This window comes from Chlorocebus sabaeus, chromosome 24 (assembly GCF_047675955.1).
Source record: "Chlorocebus sabaeus isolate Y175 chromosome 24, mChlSab1.0.hap1, whole genome shotgun sequence".
Taxonomy (NCBI): domain Eukaryota; kingdom Metazoa; phylum Chordata; class Mammalia; order Primates; family Cercopithecidae; genus Chlorocebus; species Chlorocebus sabaeus.
The window spans coordinates 36,506,486-36,529,703 of record NC_132927.1 but is presented as its reverse complement, the minus strand read 5'-3'; the positions used below and the strand labels follow the sequence as shown (position 1 = coordinate 36,529,703).

At 41.4% G+C, this 23,218-nt stretch overlaps 1 protein-coding gene across 6 annotated transcripts in view; it reads right to left on the bottom strand.

Moving 5' to 3' along the window:
- The window catches only part of PCNX4 (pecanex 4), a 58,243-nt gene extending 35,840 nt beyond the window's left edge, over nt 1-22,403 (bottom strand). For 3 of the 6 annotated variants that reach the window (XR_012090977.1, XM_007986834.3, XM_007986836.3), the window contains exons 1-2: nt 21,933-22,403; nt 4,912-5,653 (exon numbers count right to left, since the gene is read on the bottom strand). Coding sequence is in view for 3 of the 6 variants with exons in the window: in XM_007986834.3 (XP_007985025.2) it covers nt 4,912-5,600 (689 nt within the window). In the remaining 3 variants the exon portion in view is untranslated. Of the gene's footprint in view, nt 1-4,911; nt 5,654-11,686; nt 16,784-21,932 lie in introns of all 6 variants that reach the window. The other 3 variants (XM_007986837.3, XM_007986838.3, XM_073011053.1) reach the window with 2 other exon arrangements.
- Nucleotides 22,404-23,218: the final 815 nt, after the last annotated feature.

The window sequence follows — 23,218 nt, the reverse complement described above, 5'->3', positions numbered from 1 at the left end:
TTATTTTGCTCGTTAGTTGATGCAATTTCTTCCTAGCCTTGATGGTCTTTACATTTTGGCATGTTTTTGCAATGGCTGGTACCAGTTGTTCCTTTGCATGTTTAGTGCTTCCTTCAGGGTCTCTTGTAAGGCAGGCCTAGTGGTGACAAAATCTCTAAGCATTTGCTTATCTGTAAAGGATTTTATTTCTCCTTCACTTATGAAACTTAGTTTGGCTGGATATGAAATTCTGGGTTTAAAATTCTTTTCTTTAAGAATGTTGAATATTGGCCCCCACTCTCTTCTGGCTTGAAGAGTTTCTGCCGAGAGATCTGCTGTTAGTCTGATGGGCTTCCCTTTGTGGGTAACCCGACCTTTCTCTCTGGCTGCCCTTAAGATTTTTTCCTTCATTTCAACTTTGGTGAATCTGGCAATTATGTGTCTTGGAGTTGCTCTTCTCGAGGAGTATCTTTGTGGCGTTCTCTGTATTTCCTGGATTTGAATGTTGGCCTGCCCTACTAGGTTGGGGAAGTTCTCCTGGATGATATCCTGAAGAGTGTTTTCCAACTTGGTTCCATTTTCCCCCTCACTTTCAGGCACCCCAATCAGACGTAGATTTGGTCTTTTTACATAATCCCATACTTCTTGCAGGCTTTGTTCATTTCTTTTTCTTCTTTTTTCTTTTGGTTTTTCTTCTCGCTTCATTTCATTCATTTGATCCTCCATCGCTGACATTCTTTCTTCCAGTTGATCGAGTCGGTTACTGAAGCTTGTGCATTTGTCACGTATTTCTCGTGCCATGGTTTTCGTCTCTTTCATTTCGTTTGTGAGCTTCTCTGCATTAATTACTCTAGCCATCAATTCTTCCACTTTTTTTTTCAAGATTTTTAGTTTCTTTGCGCTGGGTACGTAATTCCTCCTTTAACTCTGAGAAATTTGATGGACTGAAGCCTTCTTCTCTCATGTCGTCAAAGTCATTCTCCGTCCAGCTTTGATCCGTTGCTGGCGATGAGCTGCGCTCCTTTGCTGGGGGAGATGCGCTCTTATTTTTTGAATTTCCAGCTTTTCTGCCCTGCTTTTTCCCCATCTTTGTGGTTTTATCTGCCTCTGGTCTTTGATGATGGTGATGTACTGATGGGGTTTTGGTGTAGGTGTCCTTCCTGTTTGATAGCTTTCCTTCTAACAGTCAGGATCCTCAGCTGTAGGTTGTAGCTGTAGGAGATTGCTTGAGGTCCACTCCAGACCCTGTTTGCCTGGGTATCAGCAGCAGAGGCTGCAGAAGATAGAATATTTCTGAACAGCGAGTGTACCTGTCTGATTCTTGCTTTGGAATCTTCCTCTCAGGGGTGTACTCCACCCTATGAGGTGTGGGGTGTCAGACTGCCCCTAGTGGGGGATGTCTCCCAGTTAGGCTACTCAGGGGTCAGGGACCCACTTGAGCAGGGAGTCTGTCCCTTCTCAGATCTCAACCTCCGTGTTGGGAGATCCACTGCTCTCTTCAAAGCTGTCAGACAGAGTCGTTTGCGTCTGCAGAGCTGCTGCGTTTGTTATTGTTTACTGTGCCCTGTCCCCAGAGGTGGAGTCTACAGAGACAGGCAGGTTTCCTTGAGCTGCTGTGAGCTCCACCCAGTTCGAGCTTCCCAGCAGCTTTGTTTACCTACTTAAGCCTCAGCAATGGCGGGCGCCCCTCCCCCAGCCTCGCTGCTGCCTTGCCGGTAGATCACAGACTGCTGTGCTAGCAATGAGGGAGGCTCCGTGGGTGTGGGACCCTCCCGGCCAGGTGTGGGATACGATCTCCTGGTGTGCCTGTTTGCTTAAAGCGCAGTTTTGGGGTGGGAGTTACCCGATTTTCCAGGTGTTGTGTGTCTCAGTTCCCCTGGCTAGGAAAAGGGATTCCCTTCCCCCTTGCGCTTTCCAGGTGAGGCAATGCCTCACCCTGCTTCAGCTCTCGCTGGTCGGGCTGCAGCAGCTGACCAGCACCGATCGTCTGGCACTCCCCAGTGAGATGAACCCAGTACCTCAGTTGAAAATGCAGAAATCGCTGGTCTTCTGTGTCGCTCGCGCTGGGAGTTGGAGACTGGAGCTGTTCCTATTCGGCCATCTTGCTCCGCCCCCCCCAGAAATTTATTTTCTAACAGTTCTGGGGGCTACAAGTACAAGACCAGGCTGCCAGTATAGTCAGGTTCTGGTGAGGACTCTCTTCCTGGCTTACACATGGCTGCCTTTTTGCTGTGTCTTTATGTGGCAAAAAGAGAGACACCTAAGGGCACTATCCTATCAGACTAGGGTCTCACCTTCATAAACTACCTCCCAGAGGCCCATCTCCAGATACCATCACATTGGGGGTTAGGGCTTCAACGTAAACATTTTTGAGGGAACACAATTAGTCTATAACATTCCATCCCTGGCCCCTCAAAACTCATGTCCTTTTCAAATGCAAAATACATTCATTCCATCCCCATATCCCCCAAAGTCTTCACTCATTCTAGCATTAACTCCGATGGCTAAAGTCCAAAGTCTCATCTAAATCAGATATGGATGAGACCTACGTACAATCCATCCTGAAGCAAAATTCCTCTCCAGCTGTGAACCTGTGAAACCAGATGAGTTATGTGCTTCCAAAATCCAAGGGTAGGGCAGGTATAGAAGAGACATCCCCACTCCAATAGGAGAAACAGGAAAAAAAGGGTGATGATCCCAAGAAAGTCAAAACCTAGCAAGGCAAATTCCAATAGATCTAAGAGCTTGAGAATAATTCTGTTTGGTTCCATACTCTGCCATCCAGGCCACTGGGGTGGCAGGTCACTGCCACTGCTCTAGGTGAGGGTACTGCTTCTGTGGCTCTGAAGTTCAGTACTGCTCCCAAGGCTTTGGGTAGAGGCTATCTGACTTGTTGAAACTGAGGTGGTAGCCCTCAAGACCCTTAAATCACCTTTGGCATCATTTTCTCCTTTTCTAGAAGAATACTGCACGTTTGTAGGTGAACAGTTCTATCATTACATCCTGTCAAATCGAAGAAGTTTGACTGTCGGCCTTCATTACTTCCTGTCTCCAACCACTTCAATTCAAACTGGCAGTGTTTCTACTCATATAATGCCAAAAGCTCTTTACTGAGTGACAGTCCAGCCCCACACTTTTGGTGTTCTCTTCAGAATATGCTTTCTCATGTTTTACAATGTGGATAATCCAGGCTGAAAATTTTCCAAATCTTCAAGTTCTGGTTCCTTTTCTTGCTTAACAATCCCTTCTTCAATTCATCTCTCTCCTTTCACATTTTACTAGAAACCGTCAGGAGAAGCCAACTGCTCCTTTCAACACTGCTTTGAACTCTCCTTACGTAGGTATCCAACTTCATGGCTCTAAAGTTCTACCTTCCACAAAACACTAGGACACAGTTCAGCTAAGTTCTTTGATACTTTGTAACAAAGACTACCTTTCCTCTGGGTTCAGGGGACTTCAGACTTCATCAGAACCACCCTTAATGTCCATATTTCTAGCATGCACATCAAAACTCTTTTAGCCTTGGCTGGGCGTGATGGCTCAAGCCTGTAATCCCAGAACTTGGGAGGCCGAGGCGAGTGGATCACTTGAGGTCAGGAGTTTGGGACCAGCCTGGCCAACATGGCGAAACCCTGTCTCTACTAAAAATATGAAAATTAGCCAGGTGTGGTGGCGCATGTCTGTAAACGCAGCTGTTCAGGAGGCTCAGGGAGGAGAATCACTTGAAGCCAGGAGGCGGAGATGGCAGTGAGCTGAGATTGTGCCACTGCACCCCAGCCTGGGCGATGGAGCAAAAACTCCATTTCAAACAAAACAAAACAAAACAAAGAAACAAAAAAATCTTTCAGCCTCTATCCATTACCAACAGTTACAAAGCCATTTCCACATCTTTAGGTATTTGTTACAAAGGCATCCCACTTCTTAGTAGCAAAATCTTAATCAGCACGGGCTGCCATAACAAAATGCCATAGGCTGAGTAGCTTAAAGAACAGAAATTTATTTTCTCACAGTTCTGAAGGCTGGAAGTCCAAGATCAGGCTGCCAGTATGGTCAGGTTTTGGTGAGAGCTCTCTTCTTTGGCTTGCAGGTGGCCACCTTCTTGGTGTGTCCTTAGATGGCACAGAGAGGGAGCGATCAAGCTCTCTGGTACCTCCTCTCACAAGGGGACTAGTCCCATCATACCAGGGACCCACCTTCATGACCTAATTACCTCCCAAAGGCCCCATCTCCAAATACTATCACATTGGGGTTTAAGACTGTAATATATGAATTCTGGAGAGACACAAATATTCACAAGGTAACATGCCTGAACATATCTACCTGGACACTAACCTAAGAAAAGAAAGCTGCAATCTATAGAGACAGAGAAAGAAAAGTCAAACTTGAAAAGGCAAGTAAAAGGGGTTATCAAACAATTTTGTGAACAATCGTGTTTGCTTAAAAAACTATTTCCTACTTTTCTTCTGTAACAAGTTGGTTTTTAAAAAATCAATATTACTTCTACTATTGTTGCTATCACAAAATTAGAAATAAATTTTCTATTTGTCTTAAAGTCACTCAATTTTTATATAATACTTATGTGTATAAATTCTAAATTCTTCCTTTCCCCCCACAGGAAAGTTCCATCTCCTTACACAGGTTTCAGCCAGGCTATCCTAAAAACTCAAAGCTCCTTATTTAAAGTGAAACACAAAATTGAAAAGTTCCTTATCTCAAAAAGGGTTTTTTAAAAAACTCTTTAATAAATTTCAACTATTGCGTTAGTATGTTTTACAGAGATTAATCCTGAAAGAATAATTATCAAAATAACCTGTCATCCAATGGTTTATTTTTAATCCATGGATTCATTTTTTTGTAACACTAAAAGGAGAGCTCTCTTACTCTGTATACTTAAAAACAAAGCAAGTTACAAAGTATTTGGTAGGTTTTTACCTGTGTGCCAGATCCACAGAAACAAAGAAAAAAATATAAAGAGGTCTCATAAGAGGAGTAATTTCATAAGTATCCTGTGTTTGGAAAGTTGCAGTCTCTGTAGCTGTGTTTACAATTAATGAATATTCTCCTATACATAATGTCATCCATCCAAAGAAGAATAGTAGAGCAGTGCCTCCTGTACTGCCATACAGCAAGGTTATTCTATTTGGGAGCAGATACCATGTTCCAAGACCACACGCTAATCCAGCAAGAACAGAATGAAAAACTGTATTGACTACATATTTCTTGCCAGGAATGAGAAATTTGACAGTCTCAGCACCAGCACAACTTGTAAATTCATGTTCATCCTCCTCTGCTAAGATATCCGTGGCTAATATTCTTTCTACTGTTGCTGATTTGTTTCTGGCGTATAAACTTGTGAACTGGATGACAAATGCAGTAAAAAGCATTAATCCACCTGAAAGTGCTGCTGTGTAATAGTCTTTCAGGATGCCTAACTGGTACAAAAGTGTTCCAACTCCGCCCCAAACCCATGGCATTAGAAAAAGAATAATTTGATTAACATATATGTAAGGAGGGGCACAATAGCCTAATTTGAATCGAGGGCCTCCAAGGACAGTCTGTGGAAAGCGCTTCAGAAAGAAGTCCTGCTTGTAATCATTCAGTAGAGGCACATCTGGACTCATCCTCACTCGGGATTATTCTGAAAGTCACATGCTTTTCTGTAACACAGCAGTTTCTAAAAAATAAAAATTAAAAAAAAGTCACTGTTTGAAAATGTCATACTTAAAACCTGTGAGGAAAAACCTCACACTACTATTTTATCTCCTTACTTCCTTCAAGGGTAGGATTTATAACTGTACTTCTCAGACCCCTTCCTGACACATACTTGACAGTGTTTTATAGCAACTTAGTGTTAGTTTGTTTATAACATATTATAAACAAAATAAATATGCTCAGTTATTTTATTTTTTGAAAGAGGGTATCACTCTGTCACCCAAGCTGGAGAGTACTGTCGTGATCACAGCTCACTGCAGCCTTGACCTCCCAAGCTCAAGTGATCCTCCCACATTAGCCTCCTGAGTAGCTGGGACTATAGGCACATGCCCCTATGCCTGGCTAACTTTTTATTTTTTGTAGAGATGGGGTTTTGCCATGTTACCCACCAGGCTGGTCTTGAGTATCTGGGCTCAAGTGATCCTCCTGCCTTGCCTACCAAAGTGCTGGGATTACAGGCATGAGCCATTGTGCTCAGCCTTATTTCTTTTTTTAAAAAAATCATATTCTTTATTCATTTATAACCTAATATTTGGAATTAGACTTTAACTCACATATTTAAATTCTGAGGTCAATGGAAAGTCCAAAATGTCAATACTTTCAACTCAAATCAATTTAGGCTACTTTTATTCAATAGCCATAAAATCTAAGTATCAAATAACGTAAGTTATCTTCAGTTCAACTTTTCCTTAATCTTTGCAGCTTATTCTGAAAAACAGTTACCCTACACAAAACCAGCTAGCAAAGTATTACTTTGGTGGATCATGTTAGGCTAGAAAGGAAAAATTAAATTTAAAGCCATCTTAAAATAACCTTTCTTTCAGTCAGTTTAAACATAATCTTTCCTCTAGTCAGTTCTACCTAACCAGTATCAATTCTGGAGAGAAATTTGGGGCAGCATGAAAAGTTTGGGGGGTCACCTTTAAGAATTAGTACCTTAGATCACCTCTTTGTTATACCGCTATGGAGTTTTAAAAATTGTAAACATCTATCTTCTTACATCTTCCAGTCATTGGTCTTAGTTCTGCATAGAATGAATCACAGCTTTTAACTCACAGGACAGCCCTGCAAGTACAGCTGGCCCTCTGTGTCTGTGGGTTCTGCATCCATGGATTCAACCAACCACAGACAAAATAGTCAGGAAAATAACTGTATCTGTACTGAACATGTACAGATTTTTTTCCCATTATTATTCCCTAAATAATAAAGTACAGCTATTTATATAGCATTTATATAGTATTAGGTATTCTAAGTAATGTAGAAATGATTTAAAGTACAGGGAGGAAGTGCATAGGTTATATGCATATACGATACCATTTTATATCAGAGACTTGAACATCCTTGGATTCTGGTATCTGAGAGAGGTCCTGGAACTTACCCTTCACAGACACCAAGGGATGACTATACTCACAAAATAACAGAACTACAGGGCCAAATCGAACGTTAGTGGTCTACTGGTCAATCTTAGGGAATGGAAAGAGTGCCTCCTTCCCCTTTGTACGAGCTTGTCTCCTGCACTGACGTCAGGCTCAGTGTACAATATTCCACTTTGTCTTATAGAAGCCAATGGGTAAGGAGGGTCACACTCCTGTGGGAGGGGATAAACATTCTGACATAAGTTATCTATGGAAGATGCCATCAGACAGGAAAATGAACTTGGATGGATGGCCTGGATTTTGAAGAATGTGGATGTGCCTGAAATTTCCCCAAGGAGTTAGGTGAAAGTTGGCCCTTCTGGCTCTACTGAGATAACTCAGAAACAAGGTAGAGTGGCTTCCTGGGAAAGTAAAGATACTTTATAAACCAGATTATCTATCTGCATGTTAGTATTTCTGGGTCTTTTGTAAAGTTTTGTTTAAATGTTTTCATCCATTTGATGAAATAATCTGTGATCATATTCCAAACAGTGCAATATCTGAAGCGTTATTATTATGGAAACATGGAAAGATGCCCATGATATACTGAAAAGTAAAATAAACACACTACTGATGCCATTTGTATCCAAAAAAGAGTACATACATCTATATACATAGATTGCTGTATATGGCTTGCATATATATAAAAAGTTTCAGAAGGAATATTAACTAAGCTGTGTGTCTTTTATATGTAACATTTAACATCTCTTCAAATTACCAAATGTCCTCCAGAACTCTCAACCTCACACCCTGTATATACGTTCTGTGTTTTTCTTCCTGGGTACCACTGAGCTCATACTCTCTCCTTTGCCTAGGATGATGTCCTCTCCTCCCTTCCCTAATTAGTAACATTAAACAACTTTTAAGACATTTCTGAAAATTTTGCAGAGCAGTTTGGTGTAGCTGAGTATCTCTTCTCTCTGTATACCAAAACCACTGCTTGTTCTACATACTACAAGTTGGACATCACAAATCTGAATATCCAAAATCCTCCAAAAGTTGAAACTTTTTAAGTGCCAACATGATGCTCAAAGGAGATGCTTAACGGGGCATTTCTGATTTTTGGATTTGGGATGCATAATTGGTATAATGTAAACATTCCAAAATCTGGGGGGGGGGGGGGGAACCCAAATCCAAAACACTTCTGGTCTCAAGGATTTTGGATAATTGGTATAATGTAAACATTCCAAAATCGGGGGGGGGGGGGGGGAAACCCAAATCCAAAACACTTCTGGTCTCAAGGATTTTGGATAAAGGATACTCAACCTTGTAACATATATGAGTATACGGCATGGAGTAACTTCTTGTATTGTTCACCTCTTTATATTTTATCTTTTCAGGTTTATTTATTTTCTCTAGCAATATGTTATTGGGCATAGGGGCTGATACGGTTTGGCGGTTCCCCCACCCAAATCTCATCTTGAATTGTAGCTCCCATAATTCCCAGGTGTTGTGGGAGGGACCCTGTGGGAGGTAATTGAATCATGGGAGTGGTTTCCTCCATACTGTTCTTATGGTATTGAGTAAGTCTCACGAGATGTGATGGTTTTATAAGGGGAAACCCCTTTCACTCAGTTCTTATTTTCTTTTTTTTTTTTTTTTTTTTTTTTGTTGAGATGGAGTCTCGCTCTGTTGCCCAGGCTGGAGTGCAGTGGCCAGATCTCAGCTCACTGCAAGCTCCGCCTCCCGGGTTTACGCCATTCTCCTGCCTCAACCTCCCAAGTAGCTGGGACTACAGGCGCCCGCCACCTCGCCCGGCTAGTTATTTGTATTTTTTTTTTTAGTAGAGACGGGGTTTCACTCAGTTAGCCAGGATGGTCTCAATCTCCTGACCTCGTGATCCGCCCGTCTCCGCCTCCCAAAGTGCTGGGATTACAGGCTTGAGCCCCCGCGCCCGGCCTCAGTTCTTATTTTCTCTCTTGTCTGCTGCCACGTAAGACATGCCTTTCACCTTCCACCATGATCGTGAGGCCTTCTCAGCCATGAGAAATTGAGTACATTAAACCTCTTTTTCTTTATAAATAACCCAGTCTCGGGTATGTCTTTATCAGCAGTGTGAAAACGGATAACTACAGAGGCCACATCTTGAGATTCTTGATTCCCCATATTTAGCAAAATACCTTTCCATGGAGAAGCATGTAATACTTTAATGATACAGCCTAAATAAGACAATTAAAGTTGGAAAATAGGTCATATTGCTGTCTTAAAGGGAAGCTGGGAGTATTTCCCATTTTCTTTCTTTCTTTTTTTTTTTTTTTTGAGATGGAGTCTTGCTCTGTCACCCAGGCTGGAATGCAGTGGTGTGATCTCAGAACACTGCAACCTCTACCTCCCGGGTTCAAGCAATTCTCCTGCCTCAGCCTCCTGAGTAGCTTGGATTACAGGTGTGTGCCACCACACTTGGCTAATTTTTATATTTTTAGTAGAGATGGGATTTCACCATGTTGGTCAGGCTGGTCTCGAACTCCTGACCTCATGATCTCCGTCTACTGGGATTACAGGCGTGAGCCACCGCGCCTGCTCGTATTTACCATTTTCAAAAACTTGCAGCATATCCTACTCTACTCAAAATAGTAAGCCTATAAACTGTTTATTCAGTTTTAAAATGTTTGGAAAGTATCTTATTTTTTACGGAGCAAATAATACTATCTATTCATAGTATTACTGGTTCAGGGAAGATTCTGGCTAGATCAATATACCACATAGCGACACAGGAGCAGGATGAGCCTGAGGGAGAAATATGGCTGGGTTTCTCCTGTGAAGGAAATGACTGGAGAATTTTAAGATGTCAGAAGTCCAATTTTAATTTGCTTCCTGTCCCATAGTATGCTTTAACCTGCATCATCAGGAAAGGAAGAACTAGTTCATACTGAGAAAGAAGGGCAGACATAGAACAGTAGGCATAAGAGGCAAAATAAAGTGGGAGAAATCAAGAATTGAGTGAGACCAGACCAAGAAGTACAAAGAGAATGTATGTTCCCTCAAGAAGCCTAAGAAACATGGGAGAGGACACTGGTATGGTGATTTGAGTGAACTATTTTTAAAAGGTTGAAAGATACAGGATCATGTGTCCCACAGAATATATCCTGAAAAGGGGTCTGTAGTCAAAGCAGTTTGAAAAATTATACACTATACTGTCATCTTGAAGAGTCACAATGGATATTAGCAGATTAAAGATTTTGAGATCTTTGATATTAAAAAAACACTTCTGCAAGTCTGCTTAAAATGTGTCATTTGAGTTTTCCAAATTCATTTGACCTTGGAACCCACTTTTTCCATGATATCTAATAACAGATCACGTAACTGATGTTTTATCGAAACTACTTTAAGAAACACTGGCCTGGGATTCCACAGGATCTTAAAGATTGAGCCAAACCGAGAACTGAAAGGGTATGCCAGTTAAGGAGGAATGTCATGAACAGGTACACAAGCAAAAAACTATCAGGGAAATTTGACAGGTAGCAAGCATATCAGACCTAAAGACTGATTTAAAGTATGGGTGTTTCTATTTTCTTTTTAAGGATAAAAGAGGATTACATGATGGATACTAACAACTCATTAAGGAAGTATGAAGACAAAAATTATGATTCACTGGTACCCGTTGACATTTAATTTTAATTACAGATCCTGGAACATTTAAAAATATTTAAGAATTTGAAAATATTTTATTTATAGGAGACAACAGTTTCATTTATAAAGAGGAATCTTCTAAATGCTAACCTGAATTACTAGCATAGAAAACAAATTCACAATAACTAAAATGTACTCCCCCAGTGAGAATTTGGCACGTAGTTCTGAAAGACAAGTAATTCCCAGAAGAACTGATGCATTGGTATGGATGCCACCTCTACAATATTCAAATTAAAAATGGCTCAAGACTTAGGAAAAAAAACGAAACTATGAAAAGAGAACCGAAGGGATAAAGATGACATTGCAACATTGATTTAAGCCATAGGCTTTCTTCATATACTACTATGAAAGTGAGCCAACGAAATAGCCACAGTAATGTTGCTTTATTTGGGAGTTGTATTTCTTATGCATTACTCAGAAGAATAAGAAACAGAGATCAATTTGACAATGTACTGAGAGGAATTCTTAGTTACCAAAACTGTATGTAACTCAGACATATATAACACCACGCTAAAAATCTGTTAAACAAAAAAAAAACCAAAAGTGGCCACATTTTTGGATTAAATATATATTTCTCTAAGTTCAACAAAAAAATTTTGAGAAGTTGTAGTGATTGATTTTTGTTTGGTAAAGTTTTTTTAAATCTATCATATTATTTTTATTGATTGGTTGATTTCATTTATTGAATCCCTCTTTCTTCCTGTATTGTTAGGATTTTGATTTTTTATTGCGGTAGGAACACTAACATGAGATCTCTGTTAAACATTTAAGTGTACAATACAGTGTTATCAGCTACAGGCACAATGTTGTAGAGCAGATCTCTAGAACTTGTTCATCTTGCATAATTAAAACTTCATACCTGTTTAATAGCAACTCCCCATTTTCCCTCCCCCAATTCTCTGGCAATCACCATTCTACTCACTGATTTGGAGTTTGTCTATTTTAGATACCTCACATAAGTGGAATGTAGTAGTTGTCCTTCTGTGACTGGCTTCACTTATCATAATGCCTTCAAGGTTCATCTGTTGTTACATATGGCATGGTTTCCTTTTTCTTTTTAAGGCTGAATAATATTCCATCGTCTGTCTATACCACATTTTCTTTAACCATTTATCTGTTGATGGACATTTAAGTTGAATAATGCTGCAATGAACATGCGAGGGCAAGTATCACTTTTTTTTAAATTTTTTTTCTTTTTCTTTTTTTGTCTTGCTCTGTCGCCCAGGCTGGAGTGCAGTGGCGTAGTCTCAGCTCACTGCAAGCTCTGCCTCCCGGGTTCACGCCATTCTCCTGCCTCAGCCTCCCGAGTAGCTGGGACTACAGGCGCCCGCCACCACGCCCAGCTAATTTTTTTGTATTTTTAGTAGAGACGGGGTTTCACCATGTTAGCCAGGATGGTCTCGATCTCCTGACCTCGTGATCCGCCCACCTCAGCCTCCCAAAGTGCTGGGATTACAGGCGTGAGCCACCGGCAAGTATCACTTTTATCTTGATTTCTATTACTTTGTATAAATACCCAAAAGCAAAATTGCTAGATTTTTTTTTTTTTTTTTTTTTTTTTTTTTTTTTTTAACAGAAACCTCCATTACTGTTTTGGCATAGTGGCTGCACAATTTTGCATTCCCACCCAGCATACAAGGGTTCCAATTCCTCCACATCCTCACCAACACGCATCTTTTGTCTTTTTGATAGTAGTCATCATAACAGGTAAGGTGATAGTAAGGAGTACTTCTGCACTGAGGCATTTGTCTTAACTATATTTTTGTTGTACTTTCAGGAGACTATCTTCTAATAGATCTGTAGAAATTTATCAAATCTTTGTTCACTTTTTTAACTTCTAAGAGCTCTTCTTTAATCTCTGAGTGTTTCTTTTTATGAAATTGTTGATGAAAAAAAGTCGAACTATATAGAATATTTTAAGAGATTTATTCTGAGCCAAATATGAGTGACCATAGCCCAGACACAACCCTCAGGAGGTCCTCAAAACATGTGCCCAAGGTAGTTGGGGTACAGCTTAGTTATATATATTTTAGAGAGACATAAGACATCAAATACATTTAAGAAATACATTGGTCTGGTTTAGAAAGGCGGGACAACTCAAAGCAGGGGCTTCCAGACTATAGGTAAATTTAAACATCTTCTGGTTGACAATAGGATGAGTTTATCTGAAGACCTGGGATCAACAGAAAGGAAATGTTCAGGTTAAGATAAAGGACTGTGGAGACTAAGTTTTATTGTGCAGAGGAAGCTCTCAGCAGACTTCAGACAGCAGGTGGTAAAATGTTTCTTATCAGACTTAAAAGGGTGCCTGGCTCTTAGCTGATTATCTCTTGGAACTGGACAAGAAGGAAAGAAAACAAAGGGGAAAGGGGAAAAATCCTCATTAAAGAATGTGGATTTTTCCCACAAGAGACTTTGCAGGGCAATTTCAAGGTATGGCAAGGAAATATATTTTTGGGTAAAACATTTTGACTTTCTTCCTTATTATGCCAGAGTCAGATTGGAAAGTAAGTCAAGATATATAGGGTTAAATAAAATCCATCTGATGAGAATTTATGATTTGTAGGGCATGACTCTCTAGGCCCCTTAGACAGGAATTTGGGCAAGATTTAAGAAATCAGAGCTGAGTCCTCAAAATCCTATCATTGTTTCATGAATATGGTTTAAGAATATTAATTATGGAGGGCACGGTGGCTCAAGCCTGTAATCCCAGCACTTTGAGAGGCTGAGGCAGGCAGATCACCTGAGATCAGGAGTTCAAGACCAGTCTGGCCAACGTGGCCAAACCCCATTTCTACTAAAAATACAAAGGTTAGCCAGGCGTGGTGGTGGGTGCCTATAATTCCAGCTACTTGGGAGGCTGAGGCGGGAGAATCACTTGAACTCAGGAGGTGGAGGTTGTAGTGAGCCAAAATGGCGAGACTGCACTCTGCAACAAGAGTTGCAACTCCATCTCAAAAATTTAAAAAAAAAAAAATTACGTGTATGTATATATGTTTGGGCATGTGTGTGTGTGTGTGTGTGTGTGTGTGTGTGTGTATGTAGATAAATGCTATTTTTTTTTTGTTTGTAAATTGGCTCTTCATGTCCTTTGCCTATTTTTCTATTGAAGTGATCATTTTTGAACATTTTTCTTATGAACTTGGAAGAACTTTTCATATATGGAGGGCATTAACTCTTTGACATGACGGTTTTCTTTTTTTCCTATGTTACCTTGTCCTTTTCTTTCCTTTTCTTTTTTGAGACAGTCTCAGTCTGTCGCCCAGGCTGGAGTGCAGTAACACGATCTTGGCTCACTTTAACCTCCGCCTCCTAGGTTCAAGAGATTCTCATGTCTCAGCCTCCCAAGTAGCCGGGACTAAAGGCATGAGCCACTACCCTCGGCTATTTTTTTTTTTTTCCCAGTAGAGATGGTGTTTCACTATATTGGCCAGGCTGGTCTCAAACTCCTAACCTCAAGAGATCCGCCTGCCTCAGCCTCCCAAAGTGCTGGAATTAGGGATTACAGGCATGAGCCACTGCACCTGACCATTACCTTTTTCTTAAAGCACTGTTAGAAGATGCTAGAAAAGATTAAATATTTAAATTTTGATAGTTATTAATTATAGGCCAAATGTGTTACTCTTCCTTCTATGAAGAAACAGCTAAAAGATAAATTATTACTTCCCACAATTTAAACTTCTAGTTACAAACTTTTGAGTACCTACAAGGTGCTCAGTGATAATACTGCTCTCTCTAACCCAAAGGTTACAATCCAGTAAATATCATTTTCCCTTCAAATAACTGTTTTTGGTAGAAGCAATTCTGGAAGTCTTTCCATTTTCATTATTAAGCAAGAAACATAAAGTTAATTTATAAATAACCTAAATTAAACAAACTCAAACTTGTCAAGAAAAACTAATTTCTGCTTGTTTAAAAATTAGACAAACTTTCAATAATAAATACAATGTATTCATCCATGTTCCTAAAAAATATTTTACAAAATCTGCAAGGAAATATACTAAAGTTTTACATTTCCAAGCATTACCACATTTTGTAATTCGGAAAACAGAAAACTTTATACCTGGCAAAGAAAACAAACTGGCCTATACACCTAAGTACTCAAAAGCATGATATGAAAGAACTTAATTTTCAGTTGCTCTGGATAAAAATCACTTGCTACTACTAGCGCAATTCTAAAAAGTATGCACACATGAAGTCTATCTGACAGCCAAGTGCTATCTGTTGAGGGTACCAGTAGGAATTCAGAGATGCAAAGATAGCTACCATTATAATCCTGAAAATACTCTATGGAATCTTAACTGAATGCTATTCCATGGATAAACAGCTAAATTCTGGAGTCTTTTGAAATACTTTTTTTTTTTAGAGACGGAGTTTCACTCTTGTTGCCCAGGCTGGAGTGCAAGGGCATGATCTCAGCTCACTGCAACCTCTGCCTCTCGGGTTCAAGCGAATTCTCCTGCCTCAGCCTCCAGAGTAGCTGGGATTACAGGTATGGACCACCAGGCTCAGCTAATTTTGTATTTTTAGCAGAGACAGGGTTTCACCATGTTGACCAGGCTGGTCTTGAACTCCTGACCTCAGGCGATCTACCCGCCTTGTCCTCCCAAAGTGCTGGGAATACAGGCGTGAGCCACCGCACCCGGCGAAAGACTTTGGTGTTTAAACCGAAACATACATTTCATGCTTTGGTTTACAAGTTATATGGTAAGCACCCTCCTCCCCAACCAGTGAAAGGAAAGTCTACCCAAGTACTAGAAAAGAAAGACTGAAAAGGAACAAGCACATTAACATCTCTTTGGATCTATAAAATGGTATTCAAATTCAAGACTTTTGGAGGAACTTTTGGAGGGTTTTTGAGTAAGAGTGTTCTATAAGATCACAGTGTAAGTTAAAGAGGAAAGAAAAACAAAAAGTGGCTCAACAGTCAAAGACAGGTTTGTTTAGGAGAATAAACCTGAGAGAGGCTTCTGGCCAATTTTAGTCAGGAAAGCTCTCTCTTACAGACTAGGAGTATTTATTGGTGACAGAGCTTATTACAGGCTTGGAATGTTTCTACATGGGGGAGAAGCTTATGACAGTGTTGGAATGTCTCTGGTCGGAGGGGAAGTTATCCTGGGGCTGACATCTCTCCAGCCAGAGGGAAGGTCATGTTGGGGCTGGCATGTCTCTGGTCCAGGAGGGGTTTGGAATGTTTCTGGTCAGAGATGTTATGTATGATTTATGGTCATGCTGACCTTAGCTATAAGGCTAATGCCCTTTGGACTTTGGTGGACTCTGATCAAGGTGAAACTTAAAATGTTGGTCTTCGTCCAAAATGGCGATGCTCCTGCTCTGTCAATCCAGACCCTGTAGTTATAAAAAGGATGAGGGGCGGTGTGTTCTTTCTGGCTACTTCCTGTTGACAAGGGGATAGACAATTTTTGAGTCTTGCATTGACTGCAGAAGTAACACCATCTGTAGATGTTCTTGGGTAGTTAGTTGTCTGTGAAATGGCCATGATTCTGTCAGTTAAAAATCTTTGAAAAAGGTTAACTAGGCAGGGTAAGAACATTAGTCCTAGGCATATTAGGAGAGGGCCCAGGAATGGGGTGACCCATGCTATGATTCTGCTCCCAAACAAAGAAACTATTTGGTTGTTTTGGCATTCCCTTAGCTTTTTAGTCCTTTCTTTAAGTTTTTCAGCAGAGTCTCTTACTAGGCCTGATTGGTTGAGATAGAAACAACATTCCCTACCTAATGAGAGGCAGAGGCACATGTTTGCAAAGGCCCATGTATTATTTTTTGTTAGTAACCGTTATTCCTTCTATGAGGATAATAATTAAGCAAAATGCTACAGCAATTGAGATTCCCTGTCAGATATTCCACCCTGAGGGTGCTACAGTATATAGTCCTACTGCAAACAGTACAGTGAGTAAAGCAATTCCCACAAGGGTGGCATAGTAAATAATTTCCATCATATTTAAGACGTTCCTTTGGGCTGTCAGGGGTTGCTTCCTCAGCTTTCCAGGCTTCGACTCCAGTGTGATGTATCCAGGAGTTGATTCCTGTAAAAGATACTGTCTCAATTACCCTGGTTCCGTAGACTCACTAGACATGGGGGTGAAGGATTCCGGGCACCCTCAGCTATTAGTTGTCAGTGCCCAGCAGTGAAGAGATTTCTTCCTGTGATGGTTGGGGGGCTTAGAGGCAGCACCTGATAAAACATCTAGTTTTCAGTTCATAGGGCTTTAAGAAAGCACAACTTATTTAGAAACTTGTAGCCAGAAAAATTAGAATTTAATTTAAACTGTAGAAAATAATAAAAATTGAAAAACATTAGGCAAGACTAGAATTTAACAACAGGTGTGCTACAGTTTTTGAAACATAATTTTCTCTCTCCAGTTTCCCATTTATTAAAAGCCAAGTCATGGCAGGACTGGCTTGCTTTATTATACTTGGCTTAATTATTTGGATACAGTACAGCAAGAACAATTATTTGTTACACAGGACTTTTTTTTTGAGGTGGAATCTCGCTCTGTTGCCCAGGCTAGAGTACGGTGGCACCATCTCAGCTCACTGCAAACTCCGCCTCCTGGGTTCACGCCATTTTCCTGCCTCAGCCTCCTGAGTAGCTGGGACCACAGGCACCCGCCAGCACGCCTGGCAAATTTTTTGTATTTTTAGTAGACACGGGGTTTCACTGTGTTAGTAAGGATGGTCTCGATCTCCTGACCTCGTGATCCGCCCGCCTCAGCCTCCCAAAGTGCTGGGATTACAGGTGTGAGACACTGCGCCCGGCCAACACAGACCTTTTAAATTGGTATTGATTTATCTGGCTCACCGCTTCATTTGGCCAACTCAGCCAAAATGCTTTGTGTTGGGAGCAAATAAATCACACCAAGGACCTATGTCCAAACAGTACAAGAGATACGGGGTAGACACCTGGAAAACGATGTGACCACACTATCATATTACAAGACATTGAATGGCATGCCACTCACGGGGTGCCAACGACCAGGTATTTATTGGCTAGCTCCAAATGGGACATATTGGCTATGTGGCACTAACTTATGGCCGTGGTTACCTCCAGAGTGGTTAGGACAATGTTCCCTAGGTTATGCTTGGGCACAAGGATGAGTAATTCAGACCCTGCCAAAACCAGCAAACCTTTTCCATTTACAATCTTGTTGGACACATTTGGTATTTCAACGGTATGACCACTTAGCTTGAATCTTTGTACCACAGATAGGTATTGAAGATGTTATATGGCATATAGAGGCTTTAATGAATTACACCCAAAAGGTCCTGAATGATAGCTGCATGAGTATCTCCTCACTAAACAAGGAAGTCATGCTTATGAGGAAAGTTGTGCTGCAAAACTGTATGGCTTTAGATAGATTTACGGCAGCACAAGGGAGGACCTGCGCCATCATAAAAACGGAATGTTGCGTTTATACTCCAGATGAATTGAAGAACATAACCTGGCTTATGACTGATATGAAAACCCAGAAAACCCAGATACCTGTTAGATCCAAAACCCTCGTTAATCAACTGGTTGAGTGGTGGATTTGGATCCTGGGGAACTTGGTGGCAGACGCTTATTGCTTATATTAGTAATATTAATTTGTGTTGTGTCCTGTTTCTGCTTACAGTGTTGTTATGGGATGTGCCTGTAAATATGCCAACTGAAAGGGCTAGGGTAATGATTCCCTAGAAAATTGCTCTAATTGAGAAAGCAGTAATACAGCCTGACCTAGCTTCCAGGTGTGATTTCCTTTTGTTGCTATAAACCTGGCCTACATATTTTTTCTTTTTTTTCCTTTCCTTTTTTACTTCCTTCCTCTCCCTGTTGTTTTTAATCTTCATGGGGCATGACTTCCTAGGAATGAGCCTTCCTAGAGACTGGGGACCTGAACTGCTAGGAATAAACCATCCTAGCAGTAAGAAAGCAGCTTGAAAAAGGGAGGAAAAACCAGCCTGAGGCCAGGAACTCGTATTCCTTTTAAAATGCTTTTTCCAAAAGATTTTACAGAAAAAAGAAGGGAAATGTGAAAGGAAATTAAATTTTGGGACCCAAACTCATTTAGCCAAAGGGAAGAAGTCAAGCTGGGAACTGGGTCATGCAAATCTGTCTCCCCCTTTGGTTTCTAAACAGGATGGCTACAAGATGAAAAGCTACACACTTCCCCTGTATTTTGCCCACAAGGAAATTCCCAGTGAGCTAAAATTTCATCATGGCAATGCCAATTGATAGCTTACAGGTGCAGTTACCCCGGCCCACCAGACGTAAATGCATATCTGATTGTTTCCCACCCCATTTTGTCTATTATCTTACGTAAAATGCAGATTCCCCCCATTTTTTCCTCTGCCCCTTTTATGTCATCTTATGTAAAAAATGCAGATCCGCTGAGCCAGACAAAGGCATAAACGACTATTTGCCCCTACCTACCTCTTACATGACAATTGTGTACTTCTCAATATCCTGCCCTTTCCCCTTTAAATTTGGACACCTCAAAATCATCTTCAGAGAAAGGCATAGACTTGTCTCCCGGGCACATCCTTAACTTTGGCAAATAAATCCAAAATGATTGAGACTTGTCCCATCATTTTTCTTGACACCCACTACAAATTCAATTGGGTTGAAAAACTTTTCTTTTAAAATCAAGTATCAGGTGAAAGTCTGCTACTCACATGAATTACCAGAAAGAAATTAATTAATTTTACAAAAAAACCCTGAGAACTAGTGATATTAAGTGACTCAACCAAGATACAACATCAGTTAGTGGCAGAATGAGTTTTTAAATCATACCAGGCTATTGCTGTTAGGTTTTCTTAAAAGGGAAGGTGGGGGTTAAAGAAAGATGGGGGTGTGGGGGTCTACAGCAACACAGGTATATTGCAAAAACCTGCAGAGATGGGGGAGCAGCTTAACGCCAGAGCCTACCGCCGTTCACAGGCTGGGGACTTACAAGTATGGGCAGAAGGGGTCTGGGCTGTCTGGTTCACTGCCCGGCAGGATATTGATAAGATGTTCCTATGATCAGGTGGTTTGGCCCTTTTTTCCGGTTGCAGGGTATGATAGGGATGTTCCTTCAGTCGGGCCTTTGCTTAGCAGGGTATGATAAGGATGTTCTTGTGCACTGTGGTCAGGTGGTTAGGCAGGATGTTTCTCACAGCCCAAACTCCCGTGGAATGTGTTACTTTGACCAAGGTCTGCAAAATGGTGGGGGGAGTTACAGAATGGTGCAGTTTGGACTAACAATTGCCAAATGAAAGGGAATTTCATTTTGAAGCTAGAGAACTGGAAGGATAACTTGGGGGAAGAGGGTTCTTTGGAGAAAAGTGGGTCCAAGAGGAATCTACAAAGTGTAAAAATGGGAAGCTTTTGATAGCTAAGCCAGCATGAGGGGATTGGTATCCAGTAACCTGTAACAAGTGAGAAAGTGTTTAAAAAACAAGGTCCTCACCACTGTGAAAGTGAAAACAACCTATAGGATGGAAGAAAATTTGTGCAAATCATATATATACACATATATGACTTACAACTGGACTATATAAAGAACTCTTACAATTTAATAACGAGAAGTCAAATAATCCAATCTTTAAAAAATGAGCAAAGGATCTGAATAGACATTTATCCAAAGATGATATACAAGTGGTTAATAAGCACAGAAAATATAAAATGATGCTCAACATCATTACTCATTAGAAAAAGACAAGTTGAAACCATAATTAGGTACCATTTCAAATCCTCTTGACTGGCTACAATAAAAATGGCAGACAATAGTAAGTATTGATGAGACTGTGGAGAAATCAGAACCCTCAAACATATTTGGCGGTTATGTAAAATGATACAGCTCCTTTGGAAAACAGTCTGGCAGTTCCTCAAAACGCTAGAGTTACCATATAACCCAGTAATTCTACTCTCAGGTATACACCCAACAGAAATAAAAACATGTATGTATACACAAAAATCTGTACACAAAACATTCATGGAAGAAATATTACTAACAGCCAAAAAAATGAAAACGACCCAAATGTTCATCAATGAATGGATAAAATGTGATATATCCACACAAGGGAATTAGGCTATAAAAAGGAATGACGTACTCATACATTCTACAACATGGCTGAACCTTGAAAACACACTAAGTGAAAGCAGGTTACAAAAGGCCACATATTGTATTATCCTATCTTTGTGAAATGTCCAAAATAAGCAAATTTATGGGGACGGAAAATAGATTAGTAATTGCTTATGGCTGGTGGGGTAAGGTTAATGGGGGAGTTGGTGACTGCTGAGGGTAAAGAGTTTCTTTTTGGGGTGATGCAAATGTTCTAAATTTGACTGTGGTAAGGGTTGCACAATTCTGTAAATGGGTGAACTCTACTGAATGTAAATTACATCTCAATAAAGCTCTTAAAAAGGAAAAAGAAAAGGTTCCCCAATTGGTATTTTCCACAGCAGTTAATAATTAGAAGGCAGCTCTTTAAGTAGGAAATTTAGGAGTAGCCAACAGATGCTCCAAACAGTTAAATTCGTAAAAAGGCAACATCTGAACTGGATGCTATGCTAAAGGTTTGGGGATCTGGCGTGAGTGGCGGTGGATACCAAATAACATGAAGGATAGTCTTTGCCCTAACTGCAGGAATGATTTAATGAAGAAAACAAACACATAAAAATAGTAAAAAATGAGTAAGTGAAAAATGATGGATACGGAGCAGATAACCAATGCAGCGGCATGAAAAACAACTTTCGATTCACTGGAGTAAATTCTGGTCCTGGACAGACAGGAGGTTGTGGGGACAGAGATCGAGATCAGTGGGGGAAGGAGCGCTTCACGTTCAGGGGGCCATGAGTTGAACAATTCGGACAAAAGAGGTTTAGCTGGAGATAAGGCGTGAGAGTACAGTTCTATCTAAGGGACACAGCTCCGGGTGTGCCATTTTCCATTTCGTACGAGTCTCTTAGAAACAAAATGCTACAAATTCAACAGGCTAAAGTAGTCTTTCAAAGTAAAGTTAAAATCACACTGAATTACTATCTCTAATGACTGAGTTCATTAAGCGCAATTGCACTTACAGGTTTTGTAACTAAAAAGGAAAAATGTGTTTCTTGTGGCAATGCATGCTCCAAGAACAACTTGGCTCTCCGCACAGGCTTGGAGATTAAAGCGCCGAAGAAGTCCCAAGGTGGACATCGGACAACGAACGTACCTCAAGTCAACCGAGGGAAGCGAAGACGCGAAGGCATCCCGGGGACTGCATTTTTGCAGGTAAACCCGGGCTAGGCGCTCCCGCCGGGAGGTTGGCTATTGCCCGAATGCGGAGGCAGAAAAGCTGCGGCGGCCGAACAACAAGCTCACCGTGGCCCCGCCCGGGCCAGCTCTCGGTTTCCATGGCTAACGTCAACTCCGGCAACCGCCACCCGAAGCTGAACAGAGCGCGTGCGCGCTCAGGACCTGGCCGGCGCCCGGCTGGCCTCGCTGCCCCGGTCTATGCTCGCTCCGGAGGCGGGCCCTGCCGTACAGCAGGCTTGGCCTAAAGGAAGCAGGGAAATAGCGCGCTTCGTTCGCGCCAAGCTTGGGCCAACATTTGCCTGGCCAGGGACGACGGGAGTCGCTCATGCTCTGGTCTGGCACTGGGCCTAGGAGAAGCACCAGCGGCGAGAGCGCGGACGCCCTGAACTTTCCACTGGGCCGGGCCTTTACGCAGGAGCGTCGTTGCCCTGGTGACGTGACGTCCTTCCTCAGGATTGTGCGCCCGGGTCGGAGAACAGAAGTGCAACCGCCATTTTGCGCATCAGTTCCCCAGAGGTCGGGTCAGGTTGTCTTAACGCAAGGAGAGGGGTGTGGCAGGGCTCCAACCGCTCGGGGTCCCGCGACTTCCATTAATGAATTCGCACACTGGCCCTCACCACTCAACACACCGACGGTAATGAATGTTTTTTGAGTGATACTACATGCAACCTATTCGGCTTGGACGATTGGGGGACTGCATATACGTGATCGCTATCGCTTCAGTTTGTGGCCGCGTCTTAAAATACAAGGAACCAACATGTCCATCATAGAAACGTGTTATTAAGATATTAGTAAAACAAGGCAGAGTTCCGGCGTTCCAATTAAAAGGCCATGGCTGATTCTTATTAGTGTGGCGGGAATCTTTACAGCCTGGCCGCAAAGACCCCAATTAAGGCTAGTTAAAAAGTTATCCCTATAACCAGGGCTCACCTCCCCCATTCTCCACGAAATATGAGCCCCCTCCCCCCCACCAAGTTCTGGAAGCGTTCCAGATTGCCAATTGGGAGTCCTCAACACGGCCCCGGAGAGCATTAACAATAATTGGTCTCAGCTGATTTAGAGGCTCGTGTAAGGGAACTTTGAAGCTAACTTGTCGGTATCAAGGTACCCGCAACTCCCCCATGTGATTGATTAGATACTGTAGCAGTTCTGCACACTTCAGAGTCCAAGATGACTTGTGGACTGTGTTGTTTGGATCCCCAT